The 24,083-nt window shown below is 41.9% G+C and overlaps 1 protein-coding gene and 1 pseudogene across 23 annotated transcripts in view; one reads left to right on the top strand and one right to left on the bottom strand.

Moving 5' to 3' along the window:
* Clasp2 (cytoplasmic linker associated protein 2) overlaps positions 1-24,083 on the bottom strand; it is a 172,202-nt gene that overhangs the window by 137,557 nt on the left and 10,562 nt on the right. For 22 of the 23 annotated variants that reach the window (XM_029481868.1, XM_029481874.1, XM_029481876.1 and 19 more), the window contains exons 2-6: positions 14,692-14,770; positions 9,685-9,788; positions 6,072-6,163; positions 4,471-4,546; positions 2,567-2,664 (exon numbers count right to left, since the gene is read on the bottom strand). In XM_029481868.1, coding sequence (XP_029337728.1) covers positions 2,567-2,664; positions 4,471-4,546; positions 6,072-6,163; positions 9,685-9,788; positions 14,692-14,770 — 449 coding nt within the window. Of the gene's footprint in view, positions 1-2,566; positions 2,665-4,470; positions 4,547-6,071; positions 6,164-9,684; positions 9,789-10,325; positions 10,427-14,691; positions 14,771-24,083 lie in introns of those variants that run through there. The other variant, XM_029481888.1, reaches the window with a different exon arrangement.
* Positions 7-126, top strand: LOC115032064 (annotated as a pseudogene).

Raw genomic sequence — 24,083 nt, 5'->3', positions numbered from 1 at the left:
TAGTGGCCTGCCCTTAGACTGCAGGTTATCACATGTACATCAATAGGTGGCAGAAAGGAGAGAGGCTAGGTCTACACTCAGTGTTCAGACCTATGAACATCTGAATAATTATATTAATTTTTAAAAGATAATCTAATACAGTGACAACCAGTCCTGTGCTATGGAGCTGGTCAGGGAGCTGGCCTGAGACAACCATCAGTCTGGTACCAGGCAGGCCCAGACTAGTTCCCAGTACAAGGAGCAAGCTGGAGAGTAGAAAAATCCTGCCTAGAACCAAAAGTTCAGGCAGGAATGAGACCTCACAAGGGACAACTGGGCTGACTGGGCCAAGATAACCACTGGTCTGGAGCTGGGGTGGGGGGTGGAGGGGGAACATGCCCAAGAAGACTTCTGCATGGCACCATAATGCACAAACAGAGCATAGTGCTCCTGAGACCACTCCTGAGATGAGCCCAGACATTCAGAGAATGTCTAGTGTCATTAAGTGTCACTAAGAAGAACAAGTAAGTGGTAAAGAAAGAGAAACAGAAGCTCTGAATACAATGAAGAGAGTCAAAACTGGAGACTCGAAGGTAGTAAGGAACAGCCTGATGTGAGAAGCCAGTGATGCCAACTGGGACCATACTGGGGTCCTGGCCTGTGCTACTACTGGAGGCCACTTCTGGATCTGTGGCCCTGCAGTAGTAAGAGTCTGTTGCCACCAAAGGCCAGGGAGCAGCTCCTGTTCTAAGCTGCCACCTGGGGACATATTAATGTCTGAGAGCTGTGCAGAACTGGCCCCACTCCTTACTTGGGCACCACAGGAGAGGTAGCCCCTGAGGCATGGGAGCAGAAAGCTGACCCCACCCCCTTGCCAGCTGCAGTACTGAGAGTGGGACCTACACACGGCATGAGTCACAAGTGGGCTGGCCCCCAAAATATGAACACTAGCGTGGGCACTTGAGTGTTGCCACATACAAACCCTTGCCACCTGAGGCAAGAAGAAGCGCTGGCTCCAAGGTCATCAGAGAGGAAGAGTTGGCCCTGCCCCTTAGCTGGGCAGTACAGTAGACCTGATCCTAGATTGTGGGGGTTGCAAGTGAGCCGGCCCCAGGGTGTAAGTACTGGAGAGCTGGCCTTGCCTCTTGTCTGCTGAGTGGTGGTGTGGATTAAAGAGAGATGGCCTCCCATCTCCCTCATCCCTCACCATCTATGGCAGGCAGGAGAGCTGACCACAGAGTCAGGAGAGTAGGAGAACTGGCCCTGGTTGGGGCTGGTGGTAAGCCTGCCCTGGGGGTGTGAACTGACTAGCTCAGGTACCTCTCAGGCCTAGATCCAGGGCTATAAATTTGGCCCACCACAAAAGTTACCCTACTGATGAACTGTTGGAGAGCATAAAGGGGCTAATCCTACAGATTCAAAAACTATAGGATCTCCATGACACAGGGCAACAACAGAATACACAAGAAGTCCCAGTGAAGTCCCAGTATTGATAGAGTAGCAGAAGTCAGAGGCCTGTATCAGACCAACAAGTCAGTGAAATGAACACTTACAAGCAAAGAAGTGTGTACAAAAGGGTACACTGTGGGACACACTGTGACACAGTACAGCTTCCACATTCAGATTTTTTTTCCCTCTGTTGCGGGAAGGTTGTAAGGGTAGAGGCTGTGTACAAGGAGAGGGAGAGATGAGTGGGATTGGAGTACATTATATGAAATTCAAAAAGAACCAATAAGAAGTTTAAAAAATAAAAAAGATTAGCAGACAAAAAGGTGCTTGTAAGATAGCCTGAAGACTCTCCCAACATGTACAGTGTCACTCAAACCCCAAATAAAATGTAACTTTAAAAAGTGTAAACTCTTAAGAAAAAAGAATACCTACCAAAAACCTACAGCTAACATCATTCTTTTTTATTTTATTTTATATATTTATTCATTTATTTATTTATTGAGACAAGGTCTCACTAGCTTCAAACTGACAAGAGATCTGCCTACCTCTGCCTTCCAAGTGCCGGGGTTAAAGGTGTGCACTACCACCTGGCAACTAACCTCAATCCTAATGTTAAGAAGCTAGAATTGTTCTACGATCAGAACAAGGCAAGAATGTACCCCATTCTACTCTTTCTCAATAGCACATAGGAAATCCTAGAAAATAAGGACAAGAAAGGGAAATGAGAAATGTACAGACAGGGAAAAAAAGAATAAAGCTGTCATTGCAGGTGGCAAGACTAGCTATGGAAAAGCTCTAATTCACACAGCCTACCCTGAAAGCACTAAGCACTTTGAAAGCAGAGTTGAAGGAAACCTGAAGCTACATGAGCACAATGCCTGGCACTGGCACAGCTCTATGTCTACAAACTGGTTCCAGAAAACTCAGGACACTCAAACTGTTATGGACCCCTGGCTCACTGGAACTCTCTATGCAGGCCTAGCTGCACAGACCACAAAGATCTGCCTGCCTCTGCCTCCCACATGCTGGGATTAAAGGTGTGCACCACCATCACACCTCCCTGGCTGTAATATAATAACGTTAATTAGTAAAGTAGATACAAATACAACTGTAGCAAAAAAATATATTTAAGACTTACCTAGCAGGGGGAATGTCTCTTTTACACAAATCAATCCTCAGCTTCTCCCCTACGTGTCTATAAATCTCCACTACAGCTGATAGTGCAGCATTTCTCACCTGTCAAAGAATTCAAGGCATTTTAAAGAAGTTCAGATGTGACACATACTTTCTTTAAGGTAACAATAAACTACCAGGCCCAACCTGACATTCTAAGATGGTTTAATGTCTTTTCAGTCCCTGAGTAAATTATATAACCCCTTATTAATAGAAAACCAAAACCAAAGTCTATCAAAAAAGCCCTAGAAAACTCATTTAAAGAGGGCCAAGACCCTAGTGACTTAACCCCACATGTGTGATACCTTTGGGTCAATCCCTACTACATCAAACAACAACAAAGTCAGGAGATGGTTAACAGAAATCTGTGAATAAAAGCTAACAACTGGGATTTCAAAAAGTGTAATTGTATTAACCTAAAGTACAGTTAGTTAATTTTCTTGAAACAAAACTGTCTTCCAAGGATGTGAATTGAACCCAAAAAAGGAAAAAAAAAACACTTTTATATCAGTATTTCTAAAATTATTTAGAATAGCCAAAAGATAGGAAAAAACCCAAAAAACAAAAAATGCCCATTCTTATATGACTATATACACAAAATGTGATGCCTGTGTGTAAATGAAAACTCATCCAACCTTTGAAGAAGAGGGAAACTGGCACACTTTGCAGCATGGATAACTTGAGGTGGGCGTTGTACTAAATGGGACCAATCTGACTTGCATCCACCAGGCCTGTGGAGCAGTCAAACTGATGAAGGGCAGCTGCCAGCCCCTGGGAGGGGAGGGCTGGGAAGCTGTCTCATGAGTACAGTGTGAGTGCTGAGGAAGTAAGAGTGCCGCATGTAGATGGTGATAGAGTTGCAAAACAAGGAAAATGTATTTAATACCGCTGAAGTGTACTCTTAAAAACAGTTGCAATGGTAAATTTTATATTCTACATAAGAGGGGGAAAGACGAATGGGGCCTAAAAAGAACAATTTGAAAAACAACACTTACTTTTTGGAGAAACTCACTGTTAAAGAGTGACTAAGAGAGAGGTGTGCTGGCACACATCTACATCTACACATCTTCCTGGGAGACTAAGGTGGAAAAAGTCAATTGAGTTCAAGTGCCTGAGGCCAGAGTGGGCAAGAAAAGGAGAACCTTTGTCTGTAAATAAAACAGCAACTGGAGAGAGAGAAACTACAAACTGTGGGGGGACAGCTAGGACTCTAAGATGTACATGCCCTAACTAGTTTCCAGGCAACTATAGAAATAGCACAGCTGACTTTTAGGGGAGGGATGAGGCAGTGCAGACCTCTGCCTCCTGACTAAAGAAAGCACAGACACATCAAGTAAAGAGCTGCACCATGGACACAGGCTTTTCCTATTAACCAGGGCTGTCAACAACTGCAACAATTCCTGTAAAGGCACATTCAAGCACATAGGCCGGGAACAATCTAGCAGCTAACATAACGCTGGACTAAAGAAGGGGACCCAGAAGTCTCTGAATCTGTCAGACTCAAGAACTAACCATTAAGTTCCTTCTGTCTTTACTATAAGCCCAAGTACTGACAAGCAACGTAAGTTCCTTTCAAAACAAACAACCCCTGGTAGAACAAGGGGGAAGAGGGAGAGAGAAGGAGAAGAGGCCAGTAGTTCTCGCTACTTGGGAGGGTAGAGCAGGAAGATCACATGAGCCCAGTGCATTCTGAGCAAAACAGCCAGACCTTCATTTAATTTAAAAACAAAAAAGAAGGCAAAAATTTCACTATCCACCTCCTCTCTCTTTACTGTTATGGCTTAAATAAGGTAAGAGCACAAGAAAGGGCTGCCCCCTCCCGCCCTCAAAAAAGACCAGTCAATGCTTGAAGGTAAGTAATGTTTTTACCTGACTGTTAGAATCTCCAAATAAGACACATAAATGCGGCACCAACTTGCTGATGACCAGTGGTTGAGTCCCAAAGCTAAATATAATTTAAGGGGAAAAAAATTTTAGTTTCATTTAAAGAGTGAACAAAATATCCTGGTGCTATCTTCTTTTTCTTCTACTTTTTCTGTTTTGTTTTTTAGAGACAGTGTTTCTCTGTGTAGCCCTGGCTGTCCTGGAACTCACTCTGTAGACCAGGCTGGCCTCCAAATCAGAGACCCACCAGCCTCTACCTCATGCTGGGATTGAAGGTGCTGAACACTACCGGCTAGCCTTTCTTCTTATCTCTATACAGAAAGCATGGACACAGACTGTTTAAGGAAAGATGAGTAACAGGCAAAGTGATGCTGAGCAACACAAAGTAGACCCTAGCATGCATCCGATGTAGCCCTAGTTAGGACGACTACTGCGTGGGACCATGAAACAGACAGGGCGGGAACCTGGAGGCAGGGCCTGACACAGAGCCCATCAAGGGTCCTGCTTACTGGCTTGCACCCAGGGCTTGCTCAGCCTGCTCTCTTATAGAGCCCAGGACAACCAGCCAGGGATGGGACCACCTGTAATGAGCTGGACCCTCAACTATCAATCACTAACTAAAAAATTGCCTTACAGCCAGATCTTATGAAGTATTTTCCCAAATGATCCCTCCTTTCAGATGACTATGGCTTGTGTCAAATTGACATAAAACTAATCAGGACAGATGTTGAAAACGAAGGTCAGCACATGACCCAACTGGGCAAAATTCTCAACAGCAGTTTGACAACCCTGGCAGCCTATCAATTACTTAAAAAAAAATCTGAGTTGAGTCTTAATATACAGTGAGATGAAGTAAGTTAAGAGATATTTCTGTTTACTAACATTCTGAAGTCTAGGTTGAATTCAAAGGACAGGAGCACTAACACTCAGAAAGTGTGCAGACTGAAGGCCCTGACCAGCACTTGCTAGCAGGAAGGACCCAGAGCAGTGAAAGAAGAGGAAGTCATGCCATACACAGGAAAAGGCAAAGGGGCTACCTATTACCTACCATACTTCACAGTCTGCTAAGTCTTCTAGAATATAAACAAAAGCCTCCACTTACACTCCTTCTGCCACCATCTTAGCCCTGTGACACCTGTGCTATGAGGATTCTGTCCCCTACAACTAGGTGTACTGTACAGAGTCCAGGCACAGCTCGGAGAGGCTCTGTAGACTTCTACCTGTCACCCACAGTGCTCCATCCAGACTAGGGTCAACTGGTAAAAGGGATGTAGGGAAATGGCTTTAACATGTGACACAGCATTGAGTCATTGAATCACTGAAGCAGATACTAACAGAAAAAGATACAAAGTTATTAACATTATCAGGTTTATAACCATCGATGCTGGATGGCTAAGTAAAAACCGATAAATTCAAAAATTAACATGAAAGATATCTTATATATATATATAAGTAGCATTAAAGGTTATATTTTTGTTTGGGAAATCAATTAATAACTAAATGTATTTCCATTCTTTCTTCACCCTGTGAAAAAACCCTTGAGAAATGACTAAGAGAAAGGTCATTTCAGTAACCACAGGACTTACATGTTCAAGGTTTCAATAAGACACAGGCACATGCCTTCTCGAGATCGAAAGTTCTTGTGCTTGAAGCCCGAAGCTAGCTGCTCCCAGACATACTATTAGAAAAACAAGTAGACACACATGATAAAGTTAGGAAATGCACGAGACAATTTAAGTCCTCCTAACCTTACAATCAAGCCATCAGGTGTTAGATGTGCTCCACATGTGGGGCACTTTGCAAATTTTGGAATATTTACATTAACAGTAAGAAACCTTATTGATACAAACCCAAATGTGAAATTCATATCTGTTCCATATTTACTTTACACATGTAACCTGAGCATAATTTATATAACATTTTTAATGCAACTAAATTCTGACTATAGCCTGTCACATGGGTCAGGTGTGTAGTTTTCCATTTAGAGTATTAATGTTATGTCAATGAACAAAAACTTTTAGATTGCCAGATCAGAGATGTTCAACTCACATTTACAAGGTTTTGCTTGTTTTGTGTGTGTGTGTGTGTTCCTGCCCATTTGATAGCTGAACCACAATTCTGAGTTTTTATTTACATACTTTACACTTTAAATTTCAATGACTATGAGAAACATCATGTCCCATATGTAAGCATCTAAGCAATTCCAGGAACATGGGTTTCATCTATGCTAAGAATGCTGAAATTATAGGCACAGTGGTCTAGGAAGTACTCAATAGAGGTGAACTCCCTACAACAAACTGTCACATGAAACAACTGCAAACGTTTTATAATTAAAGTTTTCCTCTTTTTAATGCAAGACACAAATATGGAAACATTAGGAGCAGGTCATTTTATGACTTCCTAGTCTGTGAGGAACGGGAAAACGAGCTTATACCAATAAGGCAAAACAACTGTTTAGGACTAGTGCAGCAAGGATTTCAACGTTATCTTCCTAAACGTAGCAAACTGTCCCATAAATTGTTGCTTCACACTTAGAAAGCCAACTTAACATACCAAATCCACATTCTCATCCTCCACCCTCACTGTGTGAAATATCCAAGAACATAATCTGAAAGCTGACTTTTAAATCTTTTTAAATGTGCTTACTGTTTGTGTGTGAGTACTTCTGCACTTCCATAAGAGGTGTACGTATGACTGTAGATGTATGAGTGGAGGTCCTAAGACAACTTTTAGGAATCAGGTTTCTCTGCCCACCATGAATTCTGGGGACCAAACTCTGAACTCGGGTCATCAGGCTTGTGAATTTTAAAAATGTTAACTAAGGGCTGGTGAGATGGCTCGGCGGTTAAGAACACCGACTGCTCTTTCAAAGGTCCTGAGTTCAAATCCCAGCAACCACATGGAGGCTCACAACCATCCGTAACAAAAATCTGATGCCCTCTTCTGGAGTGTCTGAAGACAGCTACAGTGTACACACATATAATAAATAAATAAATAAATCTTTAAAAAAAATGTTAACTAAGGCTGGACAAAACATTTGCCATTGAGATCTACAAGGCCCTGGGTTCTGTTGCTATCACCACCACACATACATACATACATGCATGCATGCATGCATACATACATATTATTTAGAATAACCTGTGTCAGGCAATTCAACTCTGGAACCCTTTTATATATAAATGTTTATATCTATGTCTACAGATAAATATACACAGATGTTACCTGAGAAACAATTTAAGATGTATATCAGTAAAGACTATCCACAAAGCCTTTTTAAAGGGTATTGTTATGAAGTATTAAATCCCTTAGAGTCCATTTCCCTTTATAACTATTAAACATACGTACATTATACTTTAAGCATCACATGGTATCCATATTATACTTATGAGCATTAAGCTACCCTCTCAACTGTGGTGTACACATCAGCTTATTTTATTTTCCTTTAAAATACTTCCATACTTCAGTTTGGACGTTGTTTTCTGCACAAGTGCTTATGTGTCAGAGGCCTGGTCCTCAGTGTTAAGACAGAAAAACTTGAGGGCTAGAGAGATGATGGTTCAGTGGTTAAGAGCAATTGCTACTCTTGCAAAGGTTATGAGTTCAGTTCCCAGCACCCACATGACTGCTTGTATAACTCCAATTCTGAGTTTTGCAAGTACCTACATACACATGGTATACATATTTATGCACACATATATACATATAAAATATTTTTAATGGAAGAAGAACCTTTTTAATTTTATTTTATTTTATTTTATTTTGGGGGGGGGGGTTCGAGACAGGGTTTCTCTGTATCGCCCTGGCTGTCCTGGAACTCACTTTGTAGACCAGGCTGGCCTCAAACTCAGAAATCCGCCTGCCTCTGCCTCCCGAGTGCTGGGATTAAAGGCGTGCGCCACCACGCCCAGCTAATGGAAGTACCTTTAAGCAACAGGACATAGTAGCCAGGTGGTGGGGGTGGTACTTGCCTTTAATCCCAGCACATGAGAGCCATAGGCAGGTAGTTCTCTTGAGGTCAGCCTGATCCACAGAGAGTTACAAAACAGCCAAGGCTACACAGAAAAATGCTATCTCCAAAAACAAACAAACAAACAAACAAATAAGCCACTAGCTTGGCTCTTAGCTCCTGAAAAACATGAAAGCATTCCTGCCATCATGGTGCCATCTTCCAGGAGATGATGCACCATGTCACACAGCTGACGCTGTGCCCAAACACTATGACCTCCAAAGCTATGAGGTAACTGCTTTTTTTTGATACAAGTATCTAGCCTCAGACATTTTGTTGTAACAGCATAAAACAGGCCAATACATTATTAGTGTATGTCCATATATACATGTGCATATGTTCATGTGGGTGGGTGAATATGTGCACAAGTATGTGTGTATGTATTTAGAAAGCAGAGGGCAACCTTGTGTGTTGTTCCTCTGGTCACAAGACTCTCACTGGCCTAGAACATGCCAAAGCTGGCTAAGCCAGACCACTGGCTTGTGAGCAAGCCCCAAGGATTTGTCTGTCTCTGCCTCCCTATTACTGGAATAACAAATATATGCCACCATGCCTAACTTTAAAAGGAGAAAAGAAAGAAAGAAAGAAAGAAAGAAAGAAAGAAAGAAAGAAAGATAGAAAGGAGGGAGGGAGGGAGGGAGGGAGGGAGAAAACAGACAAGACAAGCTTCTAGAGATCAAACTTAGGTTTTCTTACTGACAGCAATGCATCCAATGTAATTAATGCATTCCTTAAGGGCAAATTATTTCTAATATATTAAAAAAACACATTGTTATAAAATATGGTTTACATAATCAATAACCACCTATTAAAATAAAAAATTCTTGTTTCTGAAAGAGTTGCAGAAATTAATATAATATTCAGGAGTTTTCAAAATAAAATTTTGGTATTTTATAATTTATAGGTAAGAAAACCAGAAAATGGTGAAGCACAAGTACAACCAGCACAAGCCAAGTCACTCATGTCTTTATGCTTTTGTAAAAACAGTAACTAACTAAAAAAAAAAAAAAAAAAAAAAGTAAATGAAAATAAAAACTTACATACTGGCACTGTATGCTAAATTTGAATCTCTTTAAAACCTTAGCAACAATCCACTATTTAAAATTGTACTATTTATGCCTCTTGGCGTTTATTAGTTTGCTATCTTTGCCATCCATCTAATGAGAATGCTCATTCAAATGTAAGCCTACCATAGGCGGTGCCACCTCATCCATCAGCTTCAGTGTCAGGTTCTGAGCTTCTTCTCGAACTTTGTCTTTGACATCTCCCATTCTGTCTATCAAAGCTGTGGTAACTAATGGGGAAAGAACAAGTATTTGCAACTTAACTCCATCACAAACCATATTTTACAAAACTATAAACAGCAATTATTTCCATAAATAATTACAAGAAGAAATTATGCTAAGTCCCTTAGTAATAAGTTCAAGTGAAAATAATGAACAAATTTCAATGTAATCTGTACAATCGTATCCACTTAGAACAGTGTCCAAAACCAGGCAAACTGGTGTATGTGGTCACGATCCAAAGACAGACAAGTGAACGTTTGCCTCCAAGTCAATGCACGGGAGCCCTCGGTCGAGTAGAAAGGCACTCAACTCAGGAAGCACTGACAGGGGCAGTTCAAGAACCCAGCGGGCTGAAGTTTCTAGACCCAGTCAGACTCAAGGGTCAGCTTTATAATTATACTTTAAATTGTATGTTATGCATTCTTCTTGTAGGACATATTTCACATCTCACAAACAGAAACAAAAACATAGTCCTAAGCCTACATTTTAAAGAAATAGAAGAAATGAAAAATCCTTGAAGGGATACATTTATCTAGATTACTTACAGAAGGTGTAATCAAGGGGGAAAAGCCTTCAAGCCAGGTATGGAAGTACATGCTTTAATTCCAGCACTGGGGAGGGAGGCTCAGTCAGCAGGACTGAGAATTCCAGGCCAGCCTGGATTATATACAGAGAACCTGTCACAATAAAACAAAAAGCAGCCCTCACAATTAATATCATAAACACGGGGCTGAAGAGATGGCTCAGTGGTTAAGAGCACTGGCTGCTCTTCTAGAAGAGCTGGGTTCGATCCCCAACACCCACATGACAGCTCAAAACCATTCATAATTCTGGTGTCAAGAGATCTAATGTCCTTTTCTAACCTCCATGGCATGCACAGACATACATGCAGACAAAACTTCCATCCATAAAATAAGATAGTTTATTAAATCATAAACTAATATAATACTGCTCATGGCTAGGCATATGGTTCAGTGGTACGGTGCTAGCCAAGCAATGCAAAAGACCCTGAGTTCTACTCCAGCATCTTTCTCATTTTTTTAGATGTATTATTAATAAAAATGATTCAATCCACATGGCTGGCTATTATGAGAATCTGTTTCTTCTAAATCACAGAACATAATAGTAAAAAATAAATTATCTCACTTGTTTTTGGTTTGGTTTGGTTTGGTTTTAGTTTTTCCAAACAGGGTTTCTCTGTGTAGCCCTGGCTGTCCTGGAACTCACTCTGTAGACCAGGCTGGCCTTGAACTCAGAAATCCACCTGCCTCTGCCTCCCAAGTGCTGGGATTGAAAGAGAGTGCCACCAATGCCCGGCCTTATCTCACTTAATCTTTACAACACTATTAGACTAAACTACTATTAGACAGTAAAATCAGAATTTGAGTAAATACACAGTTTTTAGTTAGGTAATTGCAATAGTGTGTGTGTGTGTGTGTGTAGGCATCCATATAACAGTAACAAAGAGAAACATATTCTGTAAAATTTAACTTCAAAAGGAAACTCAAACATTGGGTTAAATAGGGGTTCATTTCAATACTAAAAAGTATTTTAGGCCACATCTAAAATGTGGTGCCATATACTTGTAATCTCAGTATTTGAGATTGGAGAGATGGAGGCAAGATGATCAAATTCAAGGCAGCCCAGGTGTACTGGCTGGTCAACCTGACACAAGCCGGAGTTATCACAGAGAAAGGAGCTTCAGGTGAGGAAATGCCTCCATGAGATCCAGCTGTAAGGCATTTTCTCAATTAGTGATCGAGGGTGGGAAGGCCCATGGTGGGTGGTGCCATCCCTGGACTGGTAGTCTTGGCTTCTATAAGAGAGCAAGCTGAGCAAGCCAAGGGAAGCAAGCCAATAAGTAACGTCCCTCCATGGCCTCTGCATCAGCTCCTGCTTCCTGACCTGTTTGAGTTCCAGTCCTGACTTCCTTTGGTGTGGAACACAGTGTGGAAGTGTAAGCTGAATAAACCCTTTCCTCCCCAACTTGCGTTTTGGTCATGGTGTTTGTGCAGGAATAGAATCCCTGAGTAAAACAAGCACAGCTCATGCAAGTTAAGCTACATCCAAATAAGTGAGCAGGCTTCTGCTAAACTAGAGTGGAGAATTCCTGCTCAAGATTCTGTAGACAATAATTAAGATGGGAGAAGGCACACGTATATAACGGAAATGCCATCCCAGGGTCCTGGAACACCAAGGAAACTATTCAAAGTCACTGACAACTCCAGTCCATCATGCTTCAATGAGCTGTCAATATACCCTGTATCTGAAAAATTAGTAAGACACGTAATACCCAGAGTAACACTTCAGTGTAAAGTGCCATCTGGAGCTACAACTGTGGTGGGGATCACAAACACAATGCCCACCACCACAGAGAGGCAAGAAATGCCAAGTATGCCAACTTCAGTGCGGTATTTCAACCTTGCAATACTGTAGTCAATATTCTCAGTTATGAATAACAAAAAAGATGAAAGGAATTATGAATCAGAGAGTCCATGCTCAAGGCTCAGTTGGAAGTACTGGGGTAATCTTTTTGTACATTGTGTGAAGGTGAGTCTCTGTCCCTCCTCACCTGCCTCAGGCATTCTCTGACTGGTTTAATAAAGGGCTGATGGCCCATAGGTAAGGAGGAAAGGAAAGGAGGAACTTCCGGGCAGAAATAGGAACTGTGGGAAAGATTCAGACCGGCATGGTGGTGGTGGTAGAATTCACCAGCCAGACTCAGAGGGAGAAACAGGTGCCAGAAGTGAAGGGCAGATATTGGGCCACATGGCGTAACGTATATTAGAATAAATAGGTAAATTCGGTTATACGAGCTAGTTGGGAACAAGCCTAAACTATAAAGCCTAAGCATTCATAAATAAATGATTCATTAATAAAGTTTCCATGTCATTACTGGAAGCTGGCAGGTCAAGACTATTGGCAATGGGGCGGGAGGGGGGCATGCTTAGCATGAAAAGGCCAGGGGAGGGGCTGGAGAGATGGCTCAGTGTTTAAGAGCACCGACTACTCTTCTGAAGGTCCTGAGTTCAAATCCCAATAACCACATGGTGGCTCACAACCAACCGTAATGAGATCTGACGCCCTCTTCTGGTGCATCTGAAGACAGCTACAGTGTACTTAGATATAATAATAAATAAATCTTAAAAGAAAAGAAAAGAAAAAAAGAAAAGGCCAGGGGAGCGGACGAGCTTATCATCCCTGAGGGCCAGAAGTTTAAAGTTCAAAGTCATCTTGATTGTATAGTCAGTTCAAGGCCAGCCTGAGATAAGCACTGAGTTCTAAGCCAGTCAGAGCTGCACAGAGACCTTTTATTTAGAGGGAGAGAGGGAGGGAGGGAAAAGGGAAGAAAGCAAAGCTACAAGGACCTAGACAAAAGGAAGCTGCACTACAAAGTCAGCCAATACTTACATGTAAGAGAAAACTCAGGCGTGCCTTATCATCCAATTCCTCAAAGCCTCAAAGAACACAACTTTATTTTTTAAATCCCATTTATGCACACAAATACATAAGCAAAACATGTTTTTAAAGTATGTTTTTTTAACACCTGCCATGAATTTTAAGCAGAAGACAGAGTAAAGATTTTATCTCAATACTAAGGGTGGGAAGTACCAATTAGTGATTAAAAGTTAATAACAAGAAATGGAGGGAAAAGAAAAATAACAAAAAAATTGACACAATTAGGTATCAAACATGAAAAAACTGACCACAGGTATTTGAAAGTCAGTTTAATAATATGCTGCCACTGTTAGGTATTAACTTAAATCACAGAAGACAGCCACTAACTTTCCAGGTGGTATTTCTGTATGTTGATGTAAAATCCTAGTGACCTCATTCATAAAGCACTCTAAAGTGCAGATGACTATCACCCGTGTTAGCCAACTACATCACTGTGTTATGCAGAGCAGCAACTTGCAGGAGCACAATGACCATGCAGCTAGCACAGCATAACTGCTTAGAGGAAGGCCATAAACATGACACAGTAACTTTGTTCAACCTAATAATAAAACATGTGGGACTGGAGTACAGCTCAGGGTTAATGATCTATGTTCAGTGTGCAAGATTCAGTCTCTGCATCCAGACAGACAAAAGCAGGGCTTTGTGTTTCTCTTTTGGTCTGAGCAGACTTCTCCATAAAACAAAACAAAACAAAACAAAACAAACTAGCAATGTAGCCTGGATGGTGGCTCACGCCTTTAATCCCAGCAGAGGGATTAAAGAGGCAGAGGCAGAGGCAGAGGAAGGCGAATCTTTATATGTTGGATGCCAGCCTTGCATACAGAGTGAGTTCCAGATCTGCTAAGGCCACAGAGTGAGACTCTTGTCTCAAAACAACAAAAAACAACCCCACAGCATGTAAGTTGTATTATAAATTTTGTCATTTTACAAAAAGTTAGAGACACTAAAGAAGATGTGTCCATGTCATAAATACTTAACAGTGCCCAGGATGTTGTGCTGTCCTGTTGCTTCTGCTTTATGCCTCCTGCAGAATTACCTATTTAAGAAGCCTTAGCGTCTTTTTTAGTAGATTAAAATACTAAAGTACCTTATCTCTGGGTTATACAAAACTATATCTTTTTTTTAATTTAATTTTAACGTATTTACTTTATTTTAATTGAATGTGTCTGTGTGTAAGTGTATGCTGTGTGTGTGCAAGTACCTTCAAAGGCCAGAAAAGGGCATCAAACACCCTGGAGCTGGAGTTACAGATGGTAGTGAAGCACCTGCTGAGTGCTGCCAATCTAACACAGGCCTTTCGCAGGTCTTCTGAACAAGTGCTTCTAACCACTGAACCGTTTCTCCAATCCCCAAACGTTTTTCCTAAATTTACAGAAATCCATTCTAATTAACAAAAATGAGAAGTAAAAACCACTGCATCAAACTCTACAATGATTGTTAAAGTGAACTTACCCATTGTTACATAAGATTTGAATCGTGTTGACAATCTATCCACAAAGGCACTTAAAATCTCCAATCCTAACAATGATACCTACAAACAGAAAGAGATTAATAAGTAAAAATTACTGATGCATGCTTTATCAGTATATAATACTTAACATACAGCAATCTTCACATATTACTAATATTTTTAAAAGTAAGTTTAGCTGGGTATAGTGGCACAGGCCCTTAATTCCATCACTCAGAAGGGGAAAGGCAGCAGGATCTCTATGAGTTCAAGGTCAGCCTGGTGCACATAGTGAGCTCCAGACCAGCCAAGGGCACACAGTGAGACCCTGGCTCAAAATTTATATTATGCACGCGCGCGCGCACACACACACACACACACACATGCATATCTTCATTTATATATGTACATTATATATCTATGTATATATGCTTATATATACATGTGTGTACCTATATGTACATATATACAAATACATAAGCATATGTAAAATCATTATACATATATATTTTAGACCTCACCCCAAGTCTCAAAATAATAAAATGTAATAAATTTTAAAATTTTTAATGAGATTGATGTATTTAGAGGTAGGTAGTCATGGGATTGAAGAGTCTACTCTCAAATACATCAATAGTAACAATTTATAAATATAGAGTGTACTGGATGGTTTTTTGTGTCAATTTGACACAAGCTAGAGCCATCAGAGAGGAAGGAGCTTCAGTTGAGGAAATGCCTCCATGAGATCCAGCTATAGGGCATTTTCTCAATTAGTGATCAATGGGGGAGGGCCCAGACTATGGTGGGTGCTGCCATCCCTAGGCTGGTGGTTCTGGGTTCTACAAGAAAACAGGCTGAGCAAGCCAGGGAAGCAAGCCAGTAAGTAGCACTCCTCCATGGCCTCTGCACCAGTTACTACCTCCAGGCTTCCTTTGGTGATAAAGAGTGATGCCAAAGCGTAAACAGAATAAATGCTTTCCTCCTCAACTTGCTTTCTGGGTCATAGTGGTTCATTTCACCACTAGAAACCCTAACTAAGACATATAGGAAAATAGTAATAAAGCTTATTTGGCAAAAATTTAATAACTGGTAAAGTCGGTAGGTGATGACTACCCAAAAGCTTAGTGACTGTACTTGCAATTTACTTTCCAGTTTGCAATGTATTTAAACAGTAAACAATTCAGTAATACAAGTTAATAAGGAAGGCTTTTCACTTTCGGTCTGGAAAGTAGAAAGTGGAATACTAACTATTCTTGAATGCATGAGGGAGCTGAGGCTGCAAAGCAGTGATTCTCAACTGTCCTAATGCAGCAACTCTTGTGCTGTGATGACCTCCACCATAAAAGTATTTGCATTGCTACTTCCTACCTGGAATTTTGCTACTATGAATCATAATGTAAGTATCTATGTTTTCTGATGGTCTTAGGTGGCCCTGTGAACGGGTCATTGGACCCTCCCAAATGGATCATGACCCACAGGTTAAGAATCCCTGTTGTAGACTAGGCAGTCAGATATCATTAAAAAAAAAAAAAAATAGGCAGACACAAACAAAATGTCCACAAGTGACAGGAGGAAAATGAAAAGTGACAGGAGGAAAATGAAGCCACAGGACAAGTGGATAACAAGAATGGCTAGGAAGAATTCCACTGTATATAACAAACTGCTAATAATCTGAGTGTAGACTGGTATGAAAACTTTTCAAAAATATTTTTGAGCATTTTATTATTTTTGTGTACATGGATGTTTGGCCTGTGTATGTCTGTGCACCACATCCATGATGCAGTGCCCATGGAGGCCAGAAGAGAGCGTGAGATCCCCTTGGAACTAGAGTTACATGGTTGTGCCACCTTGTGGGTGCTGGGAATTGACGCTGGGTCTTCTGGAAGAGAAGCTGGGCTATAAAATCTGGTATAAGCCAGCACTTAGTATAAAATCTCTCAAATAGACAGGGACACAGGAGATCATATCCACTCACAGGCTCCAGTTTGCACCCAAAGACAAGATTACTCGACAGTTAAGACCCAGAGATAGGCAGGAGATTAGAGAAGGCTCTGCAGCTGGTGGAAGTCTGGGAAAAGAGTGTGGCCTACACAGCAAAGGTCATGGCTTCAGTGTCCCTGCTTCTACAAAAGAAGAACTTAACTTGAAGGACTAGGAAAAGATCCAGTACCCAAACGCATAGGGCACAAGGAAGTAAACTGTAGTGGAGGGAAGTAGCAACTCCACTATGAGACAGAAAACCATCCTCAACCCACACTATCCAGGTTACTGATAAAACTTCACCACAAAGCTCAAGGGTGGAGAGCCTCCAAAGACTGCCTCTGTGCTGTAGTCTCGCCACTGGGATATGGGGACGACAGCAGGCAGATGAGGAGTCCTAGATTACCCTTCGCTTCTGTCGGTGCTTGGCTTGAGGGAAACACTAATACACTGCTCGGGAGTGGGAAAACACAGTCTAAGATGTGGGCAGTCAAAGCTGGGGCTCCCCAGTCCTCGCTGGAAACTGTGCAGAGGAGTTGAGAATGGAGGGTCAGAGGGTCAGGGGCCCATGGGCCTGTGATGAGGAACCCAGGGTCAGGGGCTCCCAAACTCCTGGACATCCAGATGCCACTGGGTCTGGGGAGATGGGAATGGAGTTGGGACCCCAGGATGAAGAGTCCAGGGCTTTCAGGGACGGGAAACTCCAGCTTAGCTGCTCATCAGTGATTGTCCTCAGCTTAGCAGAGACTCTCAGGGGCTCAGAGGGGCCTTCTGCACGAGATTTAGGAGGAGCGGCTGCGTAGACAAAGGCGTTCTCCAAGCTCCCACGGGGTGCTTGGTGAGATGCCCCTTGGTTCCAAACTGTTTATTAATTATTCATCGTGAAAAATGGGTGCATCCATCTCCTCACGGTGGACCAGAGATTAAATACCTTTTGAAGGAAGGAATGTCCAGGAAGGGAAGCTTGCTGGCTAAACTGTCAGGGCCCATCTAGGTACCTCATTAGCATGGAGAACTCAGTTCTGATCTATGTGACCACAGGTCGCGATCTATGCGGGGAGTGTGGTCACATGACAGGGGCCTGGTCGGAAGCAGGTCGGAACCTCTCCGAGGTTCCAGGGCTTCCAACTCACCAAGTTTCCTGGCACTGCTCCATGACTCCTCCCTCCTTTTCTTTTTGATAAAGGAGAGTGACTGTTATTTGTAGTGAGAATGTGGGGTGGAGTGGGGTGGGGTGTAAGCATCAAAACAAAACACAACATAAGCCAGAGGGGAGGGGGTAGGAAGACAGGGGATTATTGGATTAACTATTCAGTAGATTGAAATTGAGAGTGAGTTTGTACAGTTTGTGAAGGTATTAACATCGATTGTAAACAATTATCTATATAGAGATCATGTAAGTTTCCCCAAGTTCGGTAGCCATTACACTGGCAAGAGAGTTCATCTGTGGCTGGAAGGTCCCGAAGCTCTCAGCATCTGCTTGTCTCGTGAAAAATGGGTGCAGATGATGTGTCTGGACAAAGGCAGCTTTATTGCAGAGGCAGGTCCAAGGAGATGGCCTGTGGCAGCAGCTCACTTTTTCCCTTTTGTAGAGATAAACCTGTAGAGTAATCACAACATGGGAGCAGAACCCAGACGGGGGTGTCTGCACAGGGTGGATAGTGTATATGTTAAGTGTACAGTTTGCTTGGGAACATATCATGGTCTGTTGTAATAGTCCTAGAAAGAAGGCTGGGGTGTTGAGGAATTTAGTCCTGGAGGGAATCCTTTAAGTGTGTTGTACTAAGGAAATCAGAGGGAAGAGTTGAGGATTTATCTGCTTTGGATGGCTGAAGAAGAAAATACCACGTTAATTATATATCTGGGATAAGCAGCAATAGCTTGTTTGTAAAAGGAGACTGGTTGTTAATTAAGGATTAAATAATGGTTATTAACATAGTTGGTTTGACCTATGGGAGTAGATTAAATATGATTTTTGAAGTTTAAAAGAAATTTTAGGACAATTTTAGTTAGAGGGCACAAACATTGTTTCAAGTATTCCTGTTAGGGAGAAAAATGAACATTTAAATAAAGAAGCATGAAAAATTTTGTGTTAACGGTTACAGGTATGTGGGTTGGGTTTTTCTTTTCTTTTTTCTTTTATTTTTTATTTTTTGTTTGTTTTGTTTTGCTTGAATTCTCAGCAGCAAAATCTCATCTATTATCCTTGCTTGCCAGGCTCTTTTCACCTGGGGGAGGGGAAAGGGCCTGCTCTGCCATGTCGTGGCTGCTCTAGCAGGCAGCCCACTCCCACCCCCATGTTTTGCCTTGGCTGGTATTGCTAGAAGACGGCAGGGGTGGAATGTATTTTGTACACCCTAAAAGTAGAGCAGGAAAAGAAGCATATGGACTTGGTGGCACCTTATTGGCAGGACTGGAGGAAATAGGGAGTAGGGAGAGAGGAGTGTGGATCAGTTTTTGTTAATGGTCAGTTGGACTATCTGGATTTGGACAGGGTTGGTGCAGTAGCTCTGTCCAAATAAAAGTGGGAAGAAGACAGAGTGTCTGTCTTTAGAATTGGAAGGCTTGAGTCTTTGGAACTAGCACCAGGGGTTACTCACAGTCTTTGTTTAATCTGGAGTTCCGATGTGGGTCTGTGTAGGTTGCCAGCTGGGGTATGTCCAGTAGGCACAAGACTTGCACTCCAGTGGATACTCATTAAAGGATTTAAAGTAGACTCATTCCAATTACAGGGCCTCAAGAGAGTCCTGTATTGTTATTTTTCGTCACTACCTCCCCGGGTCGGGAGTGGGTAATTTGCGCGCCTGCTGCCTTCCTTGGATGTGGTAGCTAGTTCTCAGGCTCCCTCTCCAGAATCGAACCCTGATTCCCCGTATCCGTGGTCAACATGGTAGGCTCTACGACTATCTTAAATAAATAGGGCAGACATTCAAATGGGTCGTCACCACCACAGGAGGCAAGAGATCTGCCCAAGGTTATCTGGAGTTACCAAAGCCCCCAGCACCTGGCACCCCACAGCCAGGTTGGTTTTCACTGATAAATGCACAAGCATCTCCTCTGCCCGGGATGGGGGTCAACACCCATCAGCATGTATTAGCTCTAGAATGTCCACAGTTATCCGAGCAGGAGAGGAGCGAGTGACCAAAGGAACCATAACTGATTTAATGAGCCATTCAGTTTCACTGTACCAGCCATGCGTACTTAGCCATGTATACTTAGCCATATATGGCTTAATCTTTGAGACAAGCATACACTACTGGCAGGATCCTGTTCAACCTTACCAAGTTTCCTAGCACAGTCCACTGCCCCACAACTGTACCAGATAAATTAAGAAATTGGTCCCACACCTCACAATCAGGCTGGCAAGACAAAGTGAGAGCACAGGGAAGAAGCATTACAGGAAACAGGAAAGGATTCAAGCAGAGTATACTGAAATACGGAAGAAAACCCTTCATCAAGCTAACTCAGGGGAACCAGAAGCAAACAGGAATCAACAGCAAACACAATACACAGACCTAACTCAACTCTTGACTAGACTGACTATCTAGCTCTATACTAAATGCTTAACAGAAAGATAAGTGCTACTTCAACAATAAAAACTACTCAATTTAGTCTCACATTTCTTTATAATTTTCAACTATGAAGTATGAGTCACAGGAAAAAAGCAAATGGTAGGGAATTGGGACCCGAATATCAAGACCAAAGCCATCAACAAACAAAATACAATGTCTAGGTCTGAAGCACTAAGTTTAAAGTAATGATTAATGTGTTTGCAGCAGAGGGTGAGAGCCAGTTACAGAGCACTTAACTAGAGCCTGAGAAGCCTTGGTTCAGGCCCTAGCAGAGGGTAAGCTGACTGTGACCAACAAGAACCAGAGACGAACCTTCACTCTAAAATAACAATTAAAGGAGAGCTGCACAATTGGCAGTGTTTGCCTAGAGTGCAGAAGGCCCTCAATTTACTCCTCAATACCATACAAACCGGGTATGGTAGAGAACAGCAATCATGGAGGCGACACTACAGAGGGGAAGTTTTTTTGTTTGTCTTGTTTTGCTTTGTTTGTTTCTGAAACAGGGCTTCCTTCTTTGTATCTCTGGCTGTCATGGAACTCACTTTGTAGACCAGACTGGTCTCAGATTCAGAGACCCTTCTGCTTCTTTCTCCTCCTCCACTCCCCCGTGCTAGAATTAAAGACATGTTGTCATCACCCAGCAGCATGGAGAAGCACCCAGAAAACATACATGAATAAATAGGCAATTTCAGCACACAGATGGAAACCTTGGGAAGCATAAGCCAGCTCGCCCACCTAGAAGAAAGTTCCAGGCCAGCTAAGACTACATAGTGATCCACTGTCTCTAAATAAATACCCAAAATATATCTTATTTAAAAAAAATGGTTTTGGTTTGGTTTTAGTTTTTCAAGACAAGGTTTCTCTGTATAGCCCTGGCTGACCTGGAACTCACTCTGTAGCCCAGGCTGGCCTCAAACTGAGAAATCCGCCTGCCTCCACCTCCTGAGTGCTGGGATTAAAGGCGTGCACCACCATTGCCCAGCAGCTAAAAAATGGTTTTTTTTTTCTTTTTTCAAATTCTTTTTTTTTTTTTTTTTTTTTTTTTTTTTTTTTTTAGACGGGGTTTTTCTGTATAGTTTTGGTTGTCTCACTTTGTAGACCAGGCTGACCTCAAACTCAGAAACCCGCCTGCCTCTGCTTTCCGAGTGCGTGCGCCACCACGCCTGGCCTTTTTTTTTTTTTTTAAAGGGGAACCGAGGGACAGTAAACTGGCTCAGCAGGTAAAGCCCTTGTAGTGCAAGACAGACAACTTGTGTTCAGCCCTGGAGCCCACATAAAGATAGAGAGAGCTGACTCCACTAAGTTGTCTTCAGCCTCTACATTCACACCATGGCATATGTCTTCTTCCCACCCCAGTAGCACAGTACCCCATCTCTGCAACACACACACACACACACACACACACACACACACACACGAGTCCTAGTTGGGTTTCTACTGCTGTGATAAACATCATGACCAAAGCAACTTGGGGAAGAATAGTGAGGTAGAGGGAGTTTACTTCATCATACAGTTTACAGTCTATTTTGAGGGCAAGCCAGGGCAGAAACTCAAGACCTTTGGGCATAGTGGTGCATCCCAGCCTCCCTAAAGGCTGGCAGAGGCAATGGAAGAATACTGCTTACTAGCTTATTCCCATGGCTCACTCAGCTTGTGTGTGTGTGTGTGTGTGTGTGTGTGTGTGTGTGTGTGTGTATACTCACACACACAGCACAGGACCATCTGCCCAGAAGTAGCAATGCCCAGAGTGGGCTAGATCTCTCACATCAATCATTAATCAAGAACATGCCTCATTTGCCTATAGACCAATCTCATGGAGACACTTTCTCAATTGAGTTTTCCTCTCCTCAGATGACTCTAGTTTGGGTTAAGTTGGCAAAAAGGAAAAATTAAATCTAACCTAACCATCATCACCTCAGCATCATAACAGTAATACAAAAACTTTTAAATACAATGGAGGAGGACTGGGGCTGGGGCTCAGTTGATAGAAATCTTGACTGGCATGTATAAGTCCTTCCATGAGATTCTCAGCACTATACCATGGCATGTTCATAATCCCAGCACTCAGTAGGCAAGATGCAGGATGATCAAAAAAGAATTCAAGACCACAAAAGAGCTAGCCAAAAAACAAGCAAACAAATAAAACTACCACCACCACCCTAAAAAAAGAAAAAAGGAAAATGCAAGACCAGCCACATAAGATCATGTCTCAAAAAAAGTAAGTTTTAATCAATAAAAATGATTGATATAAGTAAGTACCGAAACCAATGAGTTCAGTAAAGCCCTGAGATTATATGTTGCTATAAAAATCAGCTGTGCTGGGCATGGTGGTGGTATATACCTCTCCTCCCAGCAGAGAGGCAGAGACAGGTGGATCTCTACTGGTCTGCATAGCAAGTACCAGGACAGTCAGGAAAAAGCTTTAGACTCTGTCACAAAATGAAATAAAACAAACAAACAAACAAAATCTGTGAGAATTCCTGCTATGATTCTAGTACCCAGAAACCTAAAGCACAAACATCACAAATTCAAAGTCAACCTGGGCCACAGAGTGAGACCCTGCTACCAAAACAAACTGTGAAACTTCTACACACTAGCATTCAAAAACTGAGGAGTAAAACAAATTACAGTTTGTATGTCTAATATACCCCCCAAAAGTCATGTGTTTGAACTGGTCCCAGATGGTGGATCTGGTTATGACATTTTTGAATTATGGCCTATGTAGCAGAAATGAATTGCTGGAGACAGGCCACCTGGACAGACAGACACACACAAACTCTCACTCTCCCTTTCCCTCTCCCTCCTCCCCTCTCTCTCCCTCCTCCCCTCTCCCCCTCCCTCCCTCTTTCTGGTTTGAACTCTATGCTCCCTGATCCACCAGAACATGAAGAAGCCACACCACATGCTCCCACTGCCATAAACAGAACAGCTCCAGCCTCCATGCCTTCTAGACCAAGATGAACTGATGGCCTTCCTCCCTAAAATTGCTCCTGTTTAGGTATTCTGTCACAGAACAAATAACTAACACACCCGGGAAATACAACAATTATATAAAGTCAACACACAAAAGTTACAAAATGTTAATAAAATAATGCAGGATGAGCTAAGGAAGTTCAAGGTTGCAATCCCAAAATTCCCAGGTTTATTCAGAGACTTAAACTGGTCTTGAAATAAAAAAGTAAATAAATACATGAATAGAATACACAACAATACTAAATTAAAAATAAAAAAGCTAAGTCAAATTACCTGATTTCAAGACTTTATACGAAACTACAACAATCAAGAAAGTATAGCTGGGACTGAGAGATGCCTCAGCAGTTAAGGCATCTCGGAGAGAAGACCCAGATTCAAGGCCAATCTGTGCCACATGGCAGCTCAGAATTGTCTGTAACTCTAGTACCAAGAGATCCAATGCCCAATTCTAGCCTTAGACACCAGGCATACATGTGGTCACAGATATGCATGCAGGAAAAACACCCACATACATAAAAATTAATTAACTTCTTTAAAAGGAAGTATAGCTATCAATAAGAGAATGAACACAGGGTTTCATGAATAGAAGACAGAGTACAAAATAGACAAGAACTAGCTGATATCTAGCAGCTGTACAAAGGCACTCAAATGAAGAGATTAGTCTTTAAACAAATGTTGCTATAATTAGATGTCAACATGCAAAATGAATAGGCCTCAACTTACACATGACGTCACTTAAAAAAAATAAACAAAAACCATATCAAAGATATAAATGAAAATTACTTTCTTTTTTTTAAGTGTTAGGTTCACAAAAATGGTCCATTTATTCATTTTATTTTTTGCAGTAAGTGAGGGGCCTTTATGCATCTATCTAT

This window comes from Mus caroli, chromosome 9 (genome assembly GCF_900094665.2).
Source record: "Mus caroli chromosome 9, CAROLI_EIJ_v1.1, whole genome shotgun sequence".
Taxonomy (NCBI): Eukaryota; Metazoa; Chordata; class Mammalia; order Rodentia; family Muridae; genus Mus; species Mus caroli.
Note: the sequence above shows the minus strand (reverse complement) of the source record. Positions and strands in the feature narration are given on the sequence as shown.